The sequence below is a fragment of the Nelumbo lutea genome, chromosome 8 (assembly GCF_056320005.1).
Source record: "Nelumbo lutea isolate HS-2025 chromosome 8, American lotus-T2T, whole genome shotgun sequence".
Classification (NCBI taxonomy): Eukaryota; Viridiplantae; Streptophyta; class Magnoliopsida; order Proteales; family Nelumbonaceae; genus Nelumbo; species Nelumbo lutea.
The window spans coordinates 24,173,524-24,192,329 of record NC_142691.1 but is presented as its reverse complement, the minus strand read 5'-3'; the positions used below and the strand labels follow the sequence as shown (position 1 = coordinate 24,192,329).

General features: G+C 39.8%; 1 protein-coding gene across 1 annotated transcript in view; it reads left to right on the top strand.

The window, feature by feature from the left end:
* The first annotated feature begins 292 nt into the window (after positions 1–292).
* Positions 293–18,806, top strand: part of LOC148843399 (alanine--tRNA ligase-like) — a 42,914-nt gene continuing 24,400 nt past the window's right edge. Inside the window, exons 1-5 of the mRNA XM_088959975.1 lie at positions 293–764; positions 1,682–1,920; positions 2,200–2,340; positions 5,432–5,578; positions 5,711–5,863. Coding sequence (XP_088816101.1) covers positions 374–764; positions 1,682–1,920; positions 2,200–2,340; positions 5,432–5,578; positions 5,711–5,863 — 1,071 coding nt within the window. The 5' untranslated portion in view covers positions 293–373. The remainder of the gene's footprint in view (positions 765–1,681; positions 1,921–2,199; positions 2,341–5,431; positions 5,579–5,710; positions 5,864–18,806) is intronic.

Below are 18,806 nucleotides of genomic sequence, written 5' to 3'. Positions count from 1 at the left end.
ACATAAAATCAGAAAAAAAAAACAAGGCGATTTGTTGAAAATTGGCAAGAAAAAATCGGCTCGAATTGATATTCCCGATTTTCTCCATTCGGGATCTTTATTAATTATTATATTTGAATGCGAATCAGCTACATCTGTGGCTGTATAGCCAATAATTACGCTTGAATGATGACGTGGAACGTTATTATTGGTTAAAATTGCCAAGATGTCTAGCAAATGCAGCCAATACCGCAATACGGAATAAAAGAGAATAAAAGCAAAAATTCGAATAAAGCGAATAAAAAACTGGGCGAATAATCGGCGAGGAATTGATCTACGCATTTGTTTTGGCGTAGGAAGAAAACGGCTAAAGCGATGAAGGGTGTGCATATGGATGGGGCATTGGAGATGCAGCAGCAATAGTTGCAGTGCTGGTGTGATTGTGGCGGCGGCGGCCGTGGCATCAGCATCTCTAGTCTCCTCCTCCCTCTCATCTCTCCTTTCTTCGAATAGAGCTTGCAGCAAACTTCTCGCCAGGGTTAGGGCTTGTTCGGGGACCCACTTAAGCTTCTTCTCTACTGCATCCGTGTTCCCTTCGTCGTTGTCGTCGAGCACCATCGCTGCCGCCTCTGCCATGCCGGGAGTGGAATCTCAAACGGTGGAGTGGCCTGCGAGCCGAGTCAGGGACACCTTTCTCAGCTTCTTCGAAGGGAAAGGCCATGTTAACTGGAAGTCCAGCCCTGTTGTCCCTCTCAACGACCCCACTTTGCTATTCGCTAATGCTGGTTTGTTAAATTGTTTTCCCCTAACTTCATTTCTCAGTCTCTGTTATGATTCTGTTTGTTGATTGAATTGGATGAATTGGATGCATCGATTTTATAATCGATACTGTATTTTTTCTCTTTTTTTTTTCTGTTTAATCGATAATATATAGTTTCAAAGTTTTGATTTTTACGGGTAAAATTGCATTTTCTTTTGCGTACTGTACAAAAACAACACTAAACAATGTACAGAAGTTTGGGCTCTAGAGAGGAATGTAACTTGAAATTTGATAGTTGATGTAACTTTCCCATATTGTGACTTCCTTTGGTTTAGACAGATTCGAGGTCAGACATATGAAGTAGTAAACTTTGGTATTAAATAATGAGATTGCCATAGAAATGCTTTAAACCCAGTTGCTTGAAATTCTAGCAGATAGTTCCATATATTTTTCTATTTATGCATACAAATAAGTCCAACTGCTTTGGTACTGCACCGTGTTTTTTTTATTTTTTTGTAGTTTCAGCATCCTCTTGCAGAAGGAATGTTATGAAGGTGATTGGAATCCTGCCCCTTGTTTCCTGCCTAGTACTTCAGTCTTCAGTTTTATTTCCACAAGAGGAAGATAAAAGTGGTCCCTTGAGGAGAAAAAATGGAAAACAAAATAAAGCTAAATTACTAGAAATGATTTCGATCTGTAAATATTTTCAAAGACTGCACTTGGTCTTCTGATGCACATATAAGCCATTTATTGTCTTTCAATTATCTTCTGAGGAATTGATAATTGCATTTGAATTTCCTTTTCATATCAAAGAAAATTTCTTCCTCTGACCAAAAACAATAACTTATTTAAGTTTGAATGTGCTTCTTGTTTTTCATTGGCTTCAGATCCTTCTAAGGAGCATGATAATCCAGACTGGAATATTTTATTTTATTTTTGCAGGCATGAACCAGTTCAAACCAATCTTTTTAGGAACTGTTGATCCAAATACATCGTTGAGTAAACTCACTCGTGCTTGTAACACCCAAAAGTGCATTCGAGCTGGGGGAAAACACAATGATCTTGATGATGTAGGGAAAGACACTTACCACCATACCTTTTTTGAGATGCTTGGTAACTGGTCATTTGGAGACTACTTCAAAAGGGAGGCCATTGGATGGGCATGGGAGCTTCTTACACAGGTTAGAGGAGGTTAATTGGATGTTTTTATCTCTTCTTGCTTCAGTTTACTTTTGACTTCAATTAGCACTTCTAACTACATAAACAAGTTGGAAATGACATTCTTCATAATTTGCTGAAGATTAAAACCCTCACCTGCTTGTACAAATGGATTGAGCATGGACTTTTTTTTTTCCAAAGCCTGTTTTTTCTTTATGATAATGGAACGATTTATTTTTACTTGATTTTTCTTGGTCTGATAATTACTTTTACTTCTTGATTTTGTCATCATTTATTTATAGGTGTATAAGTTACCTGCTGATCGGATCTATGCTACCTATTTTGGTGGTGATGAAAAATCTGGCCTTGCCGCTGATGATGAAGCTAAGGAAATATGGCTGAAATTTTTGCCACCTGAACGTGTATTGCCTTTTGGTTCTAAGGTATGCCATTCTCGATTCTTTCTTTCCCTTATCCCAGTTCTGGTAACATTTCCCCATGCATCTGGAACATTTTAGAAACTTTTCTCCATTTTGTTTGCATATATGGTGAGATCATGCAACTTTTGAACAAGGCATGTAGACAACAACCATATTACCCTGCAGATTATACTGATGACCAACATGTGCTTTTATTTTTTCCTGTTAACATGAAAAAGGAGTCTGAATTTAGGTTGGGAGTAATTGATCAAAAAAAAAAAGGTTGGGGGTAATTGATCAAAAAAAAAAAAGGTTGGGGGTAATTGATCAAAAAAAAAAAAAGGTTGGGGGTAGGTCATAGGTGCTATTAAAATTTTTATTAAATAAGAAGAGGAAAAGAGGATACAAGATAAACAGGGACTGAAAAGAAGCCTACACCTTCCGCCCTATAAGGCGCTTTCCTTGTGAGGTGTCTCTGATTTGATATTTGCAGAATGGTTGTCAAGACGTTAGGCGATTCTGTGTGCATGTGATGTAGTTTTAGTAATAATATTACAATAAAGCATGCAATTTATGATTTTTGTCACCTATTAAGCATCTTGTCACCAAGTTCTGTGCCTGGTCACCTAGATGATATTTTTTAAATATATATAGTCATGACATTCAGTATAGATGCTGCACCAAGAGTGTCTTATTGCTTAGGTGGTGCTTTGATAACTATGATATGCAGCTGGAGCAAGAGAAAACATGATAGCACAGCTTGGTAGCTTACTCTCATGGTTGTACTTGACCTGCCTCTAGTCATATCCCAAATATTCTTGAAACTTGTTGGCCAATCCAGGCATGCTAGAGCATAACTGATGAAAAAAAAAAGATGAGTTGAAGTGCCAACAGCATTTTTCAAAAGGATTAACTTAGATTGTTTTAGGCTCATGTACACGATTTACACCTATTCAGCATAAAGAGATACCAAATAGTGTTTTGCCAATCATTAGAAAAATGGTGAAATTTAAATCCCTAAACTCACAAGCTTGATGGCCAAGTACTTATCTTCTCCACTTTTCCTTGGAAATTCCAACTTTGCCAAGATACCTGGACACTCGTAGAAGAGTACCATATCATGTTGTATACTTTATTTATAGTTTTAGTTCTTATTTCTGAAACAACATCTTGCCCAGCTGTGTCCTTGCCACATCTGTGGGTAACCTAGCAACTTGAGGCAACTTTTTCCATGCAAAAGACATGACTTTTCTTTCTTTTCGTTTTTCACAAACTTATCATCCTTTGGTGAACCATTCATAGGACATGCATTTAAGTGATTCACTATCCCATGGTCTCATTCATTCTCACTGCGAAAGGCTTGTCGATGTGGAATAAAACCTTATATTAATACCCACAATGAAGAAGGAAGTATCATATGGTATTGATTCTTCCTTATTGTTTCTGATCATGGATGAATTCATGTCCAAAGTAGAGGCTTCTGATAAAGGGGGAAAAATCTAGACACTAAATGAGATGTTAGTATTTTTTTTTTATCCAAAACATGAGAGCTTGAAGAAACACATTATTGTGAAAGGCCTCCCAACATTGGGCTGATGGGGTTCCAAAAAGTAAGGTTGCTGGTGACTTGAGAAACCCCTGTTTGGGTCACATACTGCAGTTGAGCCTGAACAATAAAAAAAGGAATCTTTCTCCAATTCGATTTTTTTAATGAATTAAGTGAAAAATGTATTAATATATAAGGGAAATAGTAGGGAAAGGATACACCTTTAGGGCTTTAGGGAACCCAAATATTGAGCCATGATTTTTTTTTTTTGATAAGTAATATAAAGCCATGGTTTTTTCCTTCTCCATTTCTGAAAACCCCTCCAATACCAGCCAAACATGGGTTTCGATGGCTGCAACCATCGGAGTTCAGCTTCACATTTCCTTGGTGACCATTTGATGAGGAGTGGAGCTTTAGTTGAGGAGGAATCAGCCTTCTATCGGTGCTGTTTATGAAGATATTGAGTTGGGACGTAAGGGGGTTGGGAGGTAAGAGGAAGAGTTGAGGAGGAATCAGCCACTGCCTTCCAGTTTCTTATAATCAATGTTTTAAAATGTGGAGGCGTGATGCGAGGCGTTCCACTACCTAGAGGTGTGGGGTGTAGTTCAGAATGTAAGAGGCGTAAGCCTCCCGAACACAAGGAGGCGTAAGCCTCCTTAAGAGGAGGGGGGTCAAGAGGAAGAAGGAAGAGGAAGGGGAGGAGGAAGAAGAGGAAGGGGGGATCTCATTTTTTCTTTATTTTTAATAAAATTCTTTTATATTAAGAAGAATAAAGATGCACGACACTAGTTGAAGGGGGGGGGAGGGTCTTGTCGAAGGGGCCAGGGGCAGACCACTTTCTTTCCCCTTATCTTTTCTTCCCTTCACTTTCCTTTTCTCTATTTTTTTTCCTTCTCTTTTTTTCCTTTCCTTTTCTTTCCCTTCCCTTAATTTTCTTTTCCTTTTCTTTCCTTTTTTTTCTTTTTTCTTTCTTTTTCAGTCTTTTTATATGAGGTGTGTATGAGGCACATGAGGTGTATACCTCTTGCACCTGAGGTGTACGCCTCAGAAGTGTCAGTGCCTCTGGCATACGCCTCAGGGCGTTTTGGGAGTGCCTCACCTGGAGGCATGTCTCCCACGCCTTTTAAAACACTGCTTATAATATCATCTATTAAGAAAGGAAAAAATCTCGATTATCTTCACATCTATCACCTCTTCGGTAATACAGCAAAAGCATCTGTGTGACTTGGATTACTGTGATTTAAATTTATTTTGGTTATGCAAGTTCAAGGTTAAAATTTCATTATATTGTATATGATTATTTTCTTCACTTGCAACTTAACTCTATAGGGATAGTGCCCACAAATATTGTACTGCATATCATATTTTCTTGCGTAGATGTGGGTTATTAAATTGGCATTTGGCCTTTGTTCGTTTCTATTTTTAACCATATTTGTTCTAATTTCTGTTATCCTTTCATTGGCATAAGTATTGAGTTAATGGAAGAACATCCCTTTTAGTTTATATGGTTTCTGATGAAAAAGGGAAGAGCATCCTTTATCTAATTGCCCTATATTTTTTGTCTTTTAGGACAACTTCTGGGAGATGGGCGATACTGGTCCTTGCGGGCCTTGCACTGAAATCCATTATGATAGAATTGGTAACCGAGATGCTGCATCACTGGTCAACAATGATGATCCTACATGCATTGAGATCTGGAATCTTGTGTTCATTCAGGCATGCATTTCCCAATTTTGTATTATGATTTGTTATGTTTATTGGTGATCCTTATGGTTTCTATCTATCATGGTATTTATTTATTTTTGCATCAGATTTTGACTGATCTATGGCCTGATTTTTCTTCTGCAGTTCAACAGGGAAAGTGATGGTTCCTTGAAACCTCTGCCAGCAAAACATGTTGACACTGGCATGGGTTTTGAACGATTGACCTCAGTTCTTCAAAACAAACTCAGTAATTATGATACTGATGTTTTCTTGCCCATATTTGATGCAATCCAAAAGGTACAAAATGTTTTAGGATATGTTCTTTACAACAATATAGTTGTCTCTGCTATGCACTGAATCAGATACAATTCATGTTGTATTTTGATGGGATTTAGGCCTTAGAAAAGGTTTTGATACTTATACCTACAGTTTTTTATCTGCTGAATTCTTTGGAAAGAGTTTATTTGGTTCCCTTTGATTCTGACTGCAAAATATGGTCTCATGGATATTCAGGCTCCTTATCTTGTTCTTCTTCTTTTTTCTGAAGAATAAAGAAAAAGAGGCTTTCATTAAGAATAAAAAGTAGTATGTTCTTGTTCCGTTTCCTTTAAAGCCTTATCCTCTCCTTGTGCAGTACTCACTTTTCCTGCAAAGGAGGTGTGGATTGAACTGTAGGGCGGCGTGCATGTTGGGTTGATGTCAACCTTAATCCAATCTTATTTGTAGAACCCCTAACCCTCCTAAACCTAATCCAACCTGATGACTTCAGTTTGACCTGATTTCTTTAATTTTTTTTACTAAAATGTTCTTATTTATTGGACTTGAGATTAGTGAACTAAGGTTAACTGACTTTAGCATTCTTATATGAATAAGTAGCGCTGGCAATTTTCAAGTCAACTCGCTGAACCTGCCCAATCCGTGCCATTTATAACCTATCCAAACTTGCTCATATACTTAGCTGGTTGGAGATGATTTGAATGATCCAGTGTGTAGAGTTAAATGGGTTGGGTTGTTGGTACCCATTCAACCTGGAAAAAAAACCACCTTCATTCAGGTGGTGGGACAACTATTCATCTATTCATGTTGAACAAGCCAACCTGTGATGTCATCATTAAATAAAAAAATACAAAAAAGGGTAAAATGCAAAAGTTACAGAAAATTTTAGGAAATCTATTAAAAAATGGGCATGTCTCTAATACTGTATATTCATCATATTAAACAAAATTTAGTGTGAAAAAAGTTATTTTTGTTAATGATGGAAATGGAAAAAAATATAATCAAATATCTAATTTGTGAACCACTGATTTAGTAAAATGGTTCAGTGCTTCAACTGGCTGTTTTATAGGGCAGTTGACAAGGTTAACTGGCCTAACCAGCTGGTCCAGCATGTGATCAGTATCAGTTTAGTCCACCTGATGGGTCACTAAGATGGTGTGGGAGTTGAATGGTCTGAGCTGTCTGATTTGCTGAACCATTGGCAAGGTTAGTCAGTCTAGTCAACCAGTTGAATACGAACCAGCCAGTTTAGCATGTGTTCAGCATTGGACCAGTCCAACTGGATGGTCACTAAGATAGTGATGGAATTGAGTGGTGCAAACCAACTAGTTCATTGATCTGTTGGCAAGGTTGGCCAGCCCAGCCACGGGTTGAAAGCACACCTCTTCTAATGCTTGAGCTTAACTCAATTTAAGTCCCTGTGTAAAAATTAATGCTCATAATGTGACTTTAACTTCCAATAAAAAAACGTGACTTTAACCCGAAACACCAAAATGAAAGACAATCATTTTTATTATTAAGAATAACTGAATAAGATGGTTTTCAGAAACCTTTCCAAGAGGCCCCACCCCTTTCAGATTTGAAAACATGTGGCTCACACACCCAAATTTTGTGCGGGAAGTGGAGGGTTGGTGGAGGGAGGATTTAAGGGGGGTGAAGTGGAAAGGAGTGAGATTTCATAAGAAACTAAAAAATTTGACAGAGAAAATTAAGGAATGGAACAAGGATAATTTCGGGAGAATAGAGGAACAAAAGGTCATTTTGATGTCCAAGATAGAGGAGTTAGATGAGAAGGAAGCTGAAGGAACCTTGATAGAAGAGGAAAGAGGATTGAGGTTTAGGATTAAGAAAGATTTGGAAGAAGATTTTTGTAAGGGAAGAGATCAGTTGGAGACAAAAGTCAAGGTGTAAGTGGTTGAAAGGTGATGATAACACAAAATTTTTGCATACTTTGGTAAATGGGGGGAGGAAAAATTTTGTGACCAGATTGGAGGTAGAAGGGCAAGAGATAACAAATCAAGATGAAATTGCCAGGACCTTTGTGGGCCACTTCAAATCAATTTTTAGGAGGCCCTTGGATCATAGATTATGATTGGAAGATTTTGAGTGGCCCCAAGTGGGGACTGAAGTAGCACAATGGCTAGAGAGAGACTTTGTAGAAGAGGAAATAAGGAAGGCAATTTTCTCAATGAATGGATCGAAAGCCCCGAGGCCAGATAGATTTATTATGGCTTTCTATCAAGACCATTGGGACATTGTAAAAGATGATCTTTGTGAGTTTTTCAATGAATTTGCAGAGAGGTTTATTGTGAGCTGAGGGGTGAACACAACCTTTCTTGCTCTTATTCCAAAGAGGACTGATGCTAGTCATTCAAAGGACTTTAGACCCATAAGCCTAGTAACAAGCATCTACAAGATCTTGGCTAAGGTTCTCTCTTTGAGATTAAAAGTAATACTTCCTACCATAATCAGTCAAAATGAAGGGGCCTTTATCCAAGGGAGACAGATAATTAATAAACTTCTTATCGCTAATGAATATGTGGAGGATATGAAAAGATCAAGGAAGAAAGGTTTTGTATTCAAATTGGATATGGAAAAAGCCTATGATTTGGTAGATTGGACTTTCCTTATTGAGGTAATGAAGAATTGTGGGTTTGGGGAGAGATGGTGTTATTGGATTTTTGGTTGCATTAATTCATGTCACTATTCTCTTTTGATTAATGGCATTGTGAGAGACTTCTTTCCAGCTTGTTGGGGTTTAAGGCAAGGTGATCCTCTTTCACCTTTTTTGTTCACCATAGCATCTGATGTGTTTAGTAGAATGATCTCGAAGGCGGATAAGGAGAATGTAATAAAAGGGTGGAAGATCGGAAGGGATATGGTTTTAGTGACACATTTGCAATTTGCAGATTGTTTTGACTTCTGCTACAGTAACCCGAACCACAAGAGGAAGAAGAAGAAGATGAAGAAGAAGAGAAGAAGAAGGAAAAGAAGGGATTGTCGAATCTGATGGGTAAACCCTATCAGTCGACCCCTTAATAGTAATTAGTCTCTAATTAAATTCTACAAAGACTAAACTGCCCTTACTTAAGTGTGAGGCAGAGTGTCTCTAATAAAACTGCCACATAAGCATACAACTTAACAAAGATAAGATGACTAAACTACTCTTATTCGGCTCACTTTAGCACTCCCCCTCAAGCTGGAGAATATATGTCATATAATCCCAGCTTGTTGCATAGATAGTTCACTTTCCTTGAGCTTAGAGCTTTTGTAAACAAATCTTCCCACTGATCATTCGAGCCCACATGTTCTGTGCTTATCTCTCCAGTAAGAACTTTCTCCCTCACAAAATGACAATCAACCTCTATGTGCTTCGTTCTCTCATGAAAAACAGGGTTGGATGAGATATGGAGTGCAACTTGATTGTCATAGTACAATTTCATAGGTTTATCCATGTGGAACCCAATTTTTTGTAGGAGATTCCTCAACCACACTTATTCACAGGTAGTGTGTGCCATGGCCCTATACTCGGCTTCAACAATGCTTCTAGCAACAACCGTTTGCTTTTTACTCTTCCACGTCACAAGATTTCTTCCAAGAAATGTGCAATAGCCTGTAGTAGATCTTCTGTCATTCACTGAGCCTGCCCAGTCTGCATCTGTGTACCCAACTACTTCAAGTTTTCCTCTTGGTTTATACAATAGTCCACGACCTGGATCTCCTTTTAGATATCTTACAATTCTAAGAACTGCATCCCAGTGAGATATACGGGGGTTCTGCATGAATTGGCTCACCACACTGACTGCAAAGGAGATGTCGGGTCTCGTGATAGTCAGATAGTTCAGTTTCCCAATTAGTCGTCTATACCTTCTAGGATCTTCAAATACTTCCCCTGTATCACTGCTCAACTTAACATTTGGTTCCATAGGGTTCTCAGCCGGTTTTGCACCTAACAGGCCTGTTTCTTCCAGAAGATCAAGAACATATTTTCTTTGGCACAGATTTACACCTTGTTTTGACCCGACAACTTCTATGCCCAAGAAATACTTCAATGTCCCAAGGTCTTTTGTTTGAAAATGATTTTGCAGAAATACCTTTAGTTTGTCAATCCCCAATTTGTCACTGCCAGTAATAGCAATATCATCCACATAGACGACTAATAAAATCTTTCCAGCCTCTGAGTCATAGCTGAATACTGAGTGATTAACTTGGCATTGCTTCATTCCAAAACTCTTCACCACTTCACTAAACTTCCCGAACCAAGCACGCGACGATTGTTTCAACCCATAAATTGCCTTCTTCAGTCTGCACACCTTACCATCCTCCCCCTGAGCAACAAACCCAGGTGGTTGCTCCATATATACCTCCTCCACAAGGTCACCATGAAGGAAAGCATTTTTTATGTCAAGCTGAAACAGAGGCCAATCATACATAACTGCCAGGGAGATTAGCACACGAACAGAGCCAATCTTAGCCACCAGAGAGAATGTCTTCATGTAGTCCACTCCATACAACTGTGAGTAACCTTTAGCAACGAGTCTGGCCTTCAGACGCTCCACACTACCATCTGGCAAGTATTTAACAGTATACAGTCAATTACAGCCCACAACATGCTTACCAAGTGGGAGAGTAGTGAGATTCCACGTTTGAGTATGTTGAAGAGCAGAGAGTTCCTCCTCCATTGCCTGCCACCACCCAGGTGAACTAAGAGCTTCTTGGACATTGTTAGGTATGGAAATAAATGACAAAAGTAAAACAAACTGACGATGTGAGGCGGAAAGGCGAGATAATGAAACAAAATTAGAAATGGGATGGAGAGTAGAACTACGTTTACCTTTCCGTAGGGCAATGTGTAGGTCAATTTTTGATGGTTCAACAACAGGAGCCATGACAGGATTCGCAGATAAGGTAGAAGCTAGAGGAGGGGTTGGTGTCGTTCGACGTGTATACACTTGCCGGATCGGTGGTCGTTTAGTAGTGATCTGCATTGGATGAGGTGATGAGTCTACCCCAACAGGAACATCCGAAACTGGATCACTGACAGGAAGAGGAAGAGGAAGTAAGGGTGGAGACGAAGGTGCTTCAGGTTCTGAGAAGGGGACAGACTCAAAAAAGGTGACATTAGGACAGACATAGCACTTTCGAGTAATGGGATTATAACGCTTGTACCCTTTTTGAGTCCGAGAGTAGCCTAGAAAGACACATTTAATGGAGCGTGCATCTAGCTTGTCTATTCCAGGACTCAGATTGTGGACAAAGCACATACAACCAAAGACACGAGGAGTTAATGGAAATGGAGATAAAGTAGGAAACAAGATAGAGAAGGGGGACCGACCATGAAGAATGAAAGAGGGCATCCGATTAATGAGGAAACATGCAGTGAGTACAACATCACTCCAAAACCGTTTAGGAACAGTCATATGATGAAGAATAGATCGAGTAGTTTCAAGGAGTTGACGATTTTTTCGTTTAGCCACCCTATTTTGTTGAGGAGTGGATGCACATGAGGTTTGATGAATAATGCCATGCTGTTCTAAATACTGTTGAAATGAAGTAAGAAAGTATTCACGACCATTATCTGAACGAAGGACTTTGATTGGAACACCAAATTGTGTACGTATTTCAACATGAAATTTTGATAAATGGAAAATAATTCACTTCTTTCTTTTATTAAGTAAATCCATGTCATCATTGAACAATCATCAATAAAAGAGACAAAATACTTGTACCCATTATAAGACTCTATTTTGATCGGGCCCTAAACATCGGAATGAACCAAAGAAAAAGGACTCAACATACGACTTTCAACTCTAGGACTGAAGGAAACACGACGAGGTTTCCTAAACTGACATGACTCACATTGTAAAACTGACAAATGACTCAAAGACGGAACTAATATCTTGAGTGCCTTGAGAGAAGGATGTCCCATTCGGTAATGCCATTGTAGAGGAGTAAGTGAAGTCTAAAGAGCAATTGAGGATCCACCACCATCAAGATAAAACAATCCACCAGCTTCATGCCCCCCACCAATCTACTTCCCCGTCTTGAGATCCTGAAAAACACAAGAGGAAGGAAGGAAGGTAACATGACAGTTAAGAGTCTTGGTTAATTTACTAACAGACATAAGATTGAATGGAAACTTAGGTACATATAGAACAGATGATAAAGGAAGAGAAGCCATGTCAACATTACCAACACCACAGATGGGAGATGAGGATCCACTGGCAAGTGTAACAGTTTGTGATGTGGAAATTTCAGAATGAGAAGAGAACACACCTGGAGTCCCGGTCATGTGATCAGAGGCTCTAGAGTTAATAATCCAGGGAGAGGTTTTAGATGACATGCAAGCAATACCTGAGTGGGCAAGAGTAGCAGTGGTATGCTGTGAAGTGGTTTGAAGGAACCGTTCATACTCATCACGCGGTACACTCACTATCTCTCCCAGAAGCAAATGTAGATGTGGAAGGAGTTAGGTCTGCCTGTTTACTGTCACTGATATCAACCTCACCAGCTACAACATGATTAGCCCATTTAGAGGGAGGGCCATGTAGATCATAACAGAAATTCACCGTGTGTCCTTCCCTACCACAATGAGTACACTTCCTTGCAGAGTTACTCATTCCATTGCCACGACCTCCCCCTGAGTCACGACCACCACCCCGGCCAAACATGGAACTGCCACGGCCTCCTCGGGAGGCATGTCCTCCCCCTCTTGTACCATGTCCACTTCTTCTAGCTGTCACAAGTGCTGATCTATCAGACTGTGTGGGATTCTCTGTCTGTCCCAAAGAAATCCTACGAAGCCGTGCAAATACTTCCTCAAGAGTAGGAAGGGTAGAGCTCCCTAATATTTGGGCTCTAACTGGTTCATACTCCGATTTCAACCCCACTAAGAATCTTGTAACATCTAGTTCCCTCTGTTGTTGTTGAACTTTAACATCTGGACTGAGGGGATGATAAACATTGAGTTCATTCCTTATATTCTTCCTGCAAGCATAATACTCTTCTAGGGTTTTGTTTCTTTGTTGCAAATCAAAGTATTCTTGATAAAGTTGATATACCCTTGGTAGTATTATCTTGTCCAGAATATAGCTTCTTAGCATGTTCCCATTATATCCTTAGCCGTATCTAGGAACATGAAGTTGGCATAAATTTTGGGTTCCATACTATTCCATGGTCAGATCATGATTTGAGCATCCTCTTGTTCCCAATCATCAAACCCTGGAGAGTCAGCCGGTGGTTTATCTTCTTTTACATGCTTCACTTTCCTCTTTGCCTTGAGGAAAACTTCCACTGATTTGGCCCATGAAACATAGTTCTCTCCATTCAGTTTAATTGAAGTCATCTGTACACCTAAGTAGTCGGAGGGAACCACCACACTAGGTTTCTGATCATTATATCTATCTCCCATTGCTGCCATAGTACTCTTTCACTGTTGCCTCTAACCTGAATTCTCAGCTACAAACCGAGTGCTGTTATTAGGAGTTTGATGTTCCAGCACCTATAGCAGCCCCCAAACACAATAATAGGTACACAAGCCTTGTTCTTATTCACACTACTACTGATTTCACACCACCACGAACCACATAAACATCAATTCAACACTTACTAATCACATGCAATCCTTCTTACAACCACTCAATAAAAATTGTGCATCACAAGCACCACCACATAGTCATATCTGTTACACCCGGTACAGACCTGTTTAACACCTTTAAGAGGGCACTACACGACCACAAGGAACCCGGCTAGGTCACTGCATTCACTTTACACCACTCTGCAACTTACAGCAGCCCCTACACCATTCGGCTACTGTACACACAACCCGTTCTTGGGATTTTCTCCAAGAACTAGGGCAACAATAAACCTAGTTCTCTAGGTTCAGATCAGTACTAGCAGGTTCTTGAAGATTTTCTACCTAGAAATACCAGCAGCACAAGGAGAAGAAATAACCAACATTCTTTTGAGAGTCTCAACCAACCATTCACTGCTGAGGTTGTTTTTCTTAATGAAAAAGGTTATGCGCAGCAGAGAGAGACGAGCTGAGATGTTTCAGACCTAGGACGAACCGGTTTTCTCCATTGACAGCCCAGAAACGAAGAAAGAGAGGTCACGAACACTGCTGAGATGTTTCACGAACTGAAGTAGGTCAGAAACATGGCTCTGATACCATGTTTCGACTTCTGCTACAGTAACCCGAACCAGCAAGAGGAAGAAGAAGCAGAGGAAGAAGAAGAGAAGAAGAAGGAAAAGAAGGGACTGTCGAATCTGATGGGTAAACCCTATCAGTCGACCCCTTAATAGTAATTAGTCTCTAATTAATTTCTACAAAGACTAAACTACCTTTACTTAAGTGTGGGGCAGAGTGTCTCTAATAAAACTGCCACATAAGCATACGACTTAACAAAGATAAGATGACTAAACTACCCTTATTCAGCTCACTTTAACACAGATGATATCATAATTTTTTGCGAAGGGGGTGGGCATGGTGTGGTGAGGAACTTGAAGGAAGTGGTGAGGAAATTTGAGTTAGCTTCTAATTTGAAAATTGATCTTGAAAAGAGTTGTGTAGCAGGAATCAACTTGGAGGAAGGGGAACTAAACTTTGTTGCCTACACCTAGACTGTTTACAGCTAGCTGGCCCTTGACCTACCTTGGCCTCCCTTTAGGAGCAAACCCTAGAGAAAGCATGTTTTGGAATCCAATTGTTGAGAGGTGTGCAAAGAAGTTGGTAGATTGGAAGAGAAGTTATGTCTTTGGGAGGAAGAATTACTTTGATAAAACCCACTCTTACCAATCTACCAATTTATTTTCTATGCCTTCAGGATTCTCCAAAAGGAGGCTAAAAGAATTGAGAAGATAATGAGAGATTTCCTATGAGAGCCGAGTGATGGAAAGAAAGATCATTTGATTAAATGGGAGGTTGTGTATAGAAGTCTACAAGAAGGTGGCTTGGGCATTGGAAATATAGATAAAAAGAACTCAGCTCTATTAGGGAAATGGATATGGAGATGGTCGGAGGAAAGAGATAGATTGTGGCATAAAGTAATAGCAAGCATACATGGGGGGTTGGGATGCAAGAGTATCTAATAGGGCTACATTGGCCTCTCCATGGAAAGCCATCTATCGCACTATGCCTCTTCTACTTCGGTTTGTCAGGTATGATGTTTGCTCTGGGATTCTGTTAAATTTTGGGAGGATACTTGGGTTGGTTCTTGTTCATTGAAGGATCTCTTTCCTACCTTATATTTGGTATCCCTGTATAAAAATGAATGTGTGTCAAATTTTATTGTTCCTCTCTCACTCCCTATGGGTCCCAAATGGGACTTTGGCTTCCGCAGAGGTCTCGGAGAGAATGAAGTCTCAGCTTGTTTAGACCTCCTTCAAAACGTCAGCTTAGATCCTGAAAAACCTGATAAGTGTATTTGGGCCCCTCATCCTAAGGGTTTGTTCTCTTGTGCCCTTTTTGTTTAAGACTTTGTTCATCTCATCAGACCCTCCTTCCTTTCCCTTTAAAGAATTCTGGTGTAGACCCATTCCACACAAAGTAAGACCTTTTTGTTGGGAAGGAGTGCATGGGAAGAGTAATACTATGGATATGTTACAATTTACAAAAGAGAAAGCCTAATTCCTGTCTCCCTCCTAATTGGTGCATACTGTGTAAATCTAATAATGAGAGTTGCTATCACCTACTGATCTCTTGTCCCTTGCTGCAAAGATTTGGATTTGGTTCTTCTCTTTGTTTGGGTGCAGGTGGACTTTACCATTTGAGGTCAATATGCTATTCAACCCTTTTTTGTTTTCGTGTCCAAAAAAGGGGAAGAGTAATGTGGAGATGTGTTAGAGCAGCCGTGTTGTGGACTATATGGGAAGAAAGGAATGCTAGAATTTTCTCAGAAAAAGAGAAGCAAAGAAGGTGTTAGGGATTGTGCAATGGTCAGGGTGGTCCATTGGATAAGGACGTTGGAGTTGTTCTCCCAATTTTCCTTAGAAGATGTTTGAAGAATTGAGCAGTAATTGCCAAAAGCTCTTCAAGAAAGGAATGCGTGGAGATGCAATGGTGACCTCCAATGAAAGGCTTTGTTAAACTTAATTTTGATAGAAGCAATCAAGGAAATCTAGACTCCTCGGGTATAGGAGGGGTATTGAAGATTCAGAAGGTAAACTTGTAGCTTTGTTCTCCAACCTTGTGGGCTTGAGTGACTCTATCAAAGCAGAGTTGCTGGCAGCAATACAAGGGGTGCAAATTGCCAATGAGTTACAGTTAGCAAATGTGGTGATAGAAAGGGATTCGAAAGTGGTGGTGGGTTGGCTGAAGGACCTAGACTCTACAACTTGGTGCTACAGAAATGAAATGAAGAAGTTTTAGTGGATTACTAGGAACATGAATCTCAGAATACAGTGGGTGAGGAGATCTGCAATTGGGATGGCTGTTTTGGGCTCCTTTGTAATTTTCTTTGCTTTTTATTAAGCCATATTTTTATAAATTTAAAATTGTTAAAATGTTAAATGGTAGGGTCATGCCGTTAAGGTGTCTTTGGGTTGAATCCTACCCATTTAATTTTATTTAAATGGGTCATTAACAAGTTGGCATATTAGATGGATGAGTTGAAAGTTGAAACCAATGTTTTAAAACACAGAGGCATGACGCGAGGCGTTCCACTACCTAGAGGCATGAGGCATAGTTCAAAATCTAAGGAGGTGTAAGCCTCCTTAAGAGGAGGGGGTGAGGAGGAACAAGGAGGGGAGGAGGAAGAAGAGGAAGGAGGATCTCATTTTTCTTTGTTTTCAATAAAAATCTTTTATATTAAGAAGAATGAATTCCTCTTATCTTTCCTTCCCTTCCCTTCTCTTTTCTTTTCTTTCTTTTTCTTTCCCTTCCCTTTCTTTTCTATATTCTTTTTTTTTTCTTTTTTTCTCCTCTCCCTCTCTCTCTCTCTCTCGCTCTCTCTCTCTCTCTCTTTGTATGAGGTGTTCATGAGGTGCATGGCGTGTGTGCTTCTAGCACGCCTCATGAAAAAGGTGCATGAGGCGTACACCTCTTGCACTTGAGGCATACACCTCAGAGGTATCAATGTCTTGGGCATACACCTTAGGGTGTTTCGGGGGCACCTCGCATGGAGGTGTTCATGAGGTGCATGGCGTGGGTGCTTCTAGCACGCCTCATGAAAAAGGCGCATGAGGCGTACACCTCTTGCACTTGAGGCATACACCTCAGAGGTATCAATGTCTTGGGCATACACCTTAGGGTGTTTGGGGGCACCTCACATGGAGGTGTGCCTTTAGGCATATGCCTCCCACGCCTTTTAAAACAATGGTTGAAACTCAACCCGAACCCCACCCACCCAATTGCCACCTTTAGTACAAGGAGAAGTTGTGGTGCTTTAGGAGTACTGTACTTATCACAATAGAAAATTTATGCATTTGAACTTAAATTATTCTTACATGCATGCATACACACATACATGGATGTACAAACAAACAAATCTATTTATTTTAGGGTAATTGTCCAAAACCCACCATCACTTTTTCTGAATTCTCTTAAACTCACCACAACTTTTTCAAAACGTCCAAAACTCACCATGTCAGTGAGATAACGGTAACTTGACTAATAGGCATTGTTAATTTACCATTTTAGCCTTCATTATATTCGGTCCATTTTGCAATATACCAAAATTGCCCGTCATTCTTCAACCCAAAACCCAAGCATTAGCCATTACTTTCTTCCACCATCGGCTGCTGCCTCCCCTTCGTTTGAGAACTTGAAGAACAGGATGCGTTTGAGAAGAACAGTTCGCCACTTCTCACCGGGCACTGCTTCTCTCATACCTTCGTCTGAGAAGAAGAATGGTCGAACTGTCTGAACCAAAAACCCTAACTGTTTGAGAAAACCACCGACTGAGAATGGTCAAATGGTCGAACGATCAAATAGTCCACAACTTCTCACCGGTTGCTGCTTCTCTCATATTAGTATTGTATATATCAAGACTAATCCAGTATTAGAAATTCAACCGATGAATATGAATGTGATTAAAAATTTTCCGTATGGTATTGGATGAAACCATCTTCAAAAGAGTCTCTTAAAGGTCAAACTGGTTGAGTTTGACAACCAGATTGCGATAAAACAACCCAAACCGCAGAGCTGGGCAGATTTGATGGGTTTGTTATTGATTGGTGAATACAATATTAACGTCTAAAAAGAGGGGATACTTTGGTTTTGGTGTAAAACAGGTGTTATTCATCAAAATCCTTTTGAACTTGGAAGTAGTTTGGGGATGAGATGCTAGAAATTGGTCGTGGTAGAGCAAACCTCTTAAGACTTCTTGTTTGGAGCAAGAAAGACTCTCAGTGAGGAACCCTTCCTTGGACATTGAGAGGAAGAAGACCCTACCTTGGACGTTGAGAGCAAGAAGACCCTTCCTTTTATGTTGAACTCTGGGTTGAGAGCAAGAACACTCTGGGTTGAGAGCAAGAAAGACTCAGTAATGAATCTATAATATGAAATAGGATTGGGCACTTAAGGGCATTTTGGTCAAAAAAATTATTTAACAGGCCAACTCACCATTCAGGGGCAATTTAGTCATGAAATATGCATTTAGGCTGACATGGACAACTTGGGTTATTCAACTTTAACGGTGTTATAATGGATGGTGAGTTTTAGAAAATAAAATCTCACTAACATGGTGAGTTTTGGACGTTTTGAAAAATTGTGGTGAGTTCAAGATAATTCAGCAAAAGTGATGGTGGGTTTTGGACAATTATGTATGAAAATAAACAAACAAGAATGGAATGGCCAAACAGGACTCATGCAACCAACCTCATATAGTTGGGTCAAGGCTTAGATGATGACGACAATGATGATCATATACAAATAAGAAGACACATTGGGTTTGGGTTGGGTTGGGTTGGGTTGCTCAAAGCTTGAACCCTTTCAAATCTAACCCTAACCCAAACTTCAAACCCA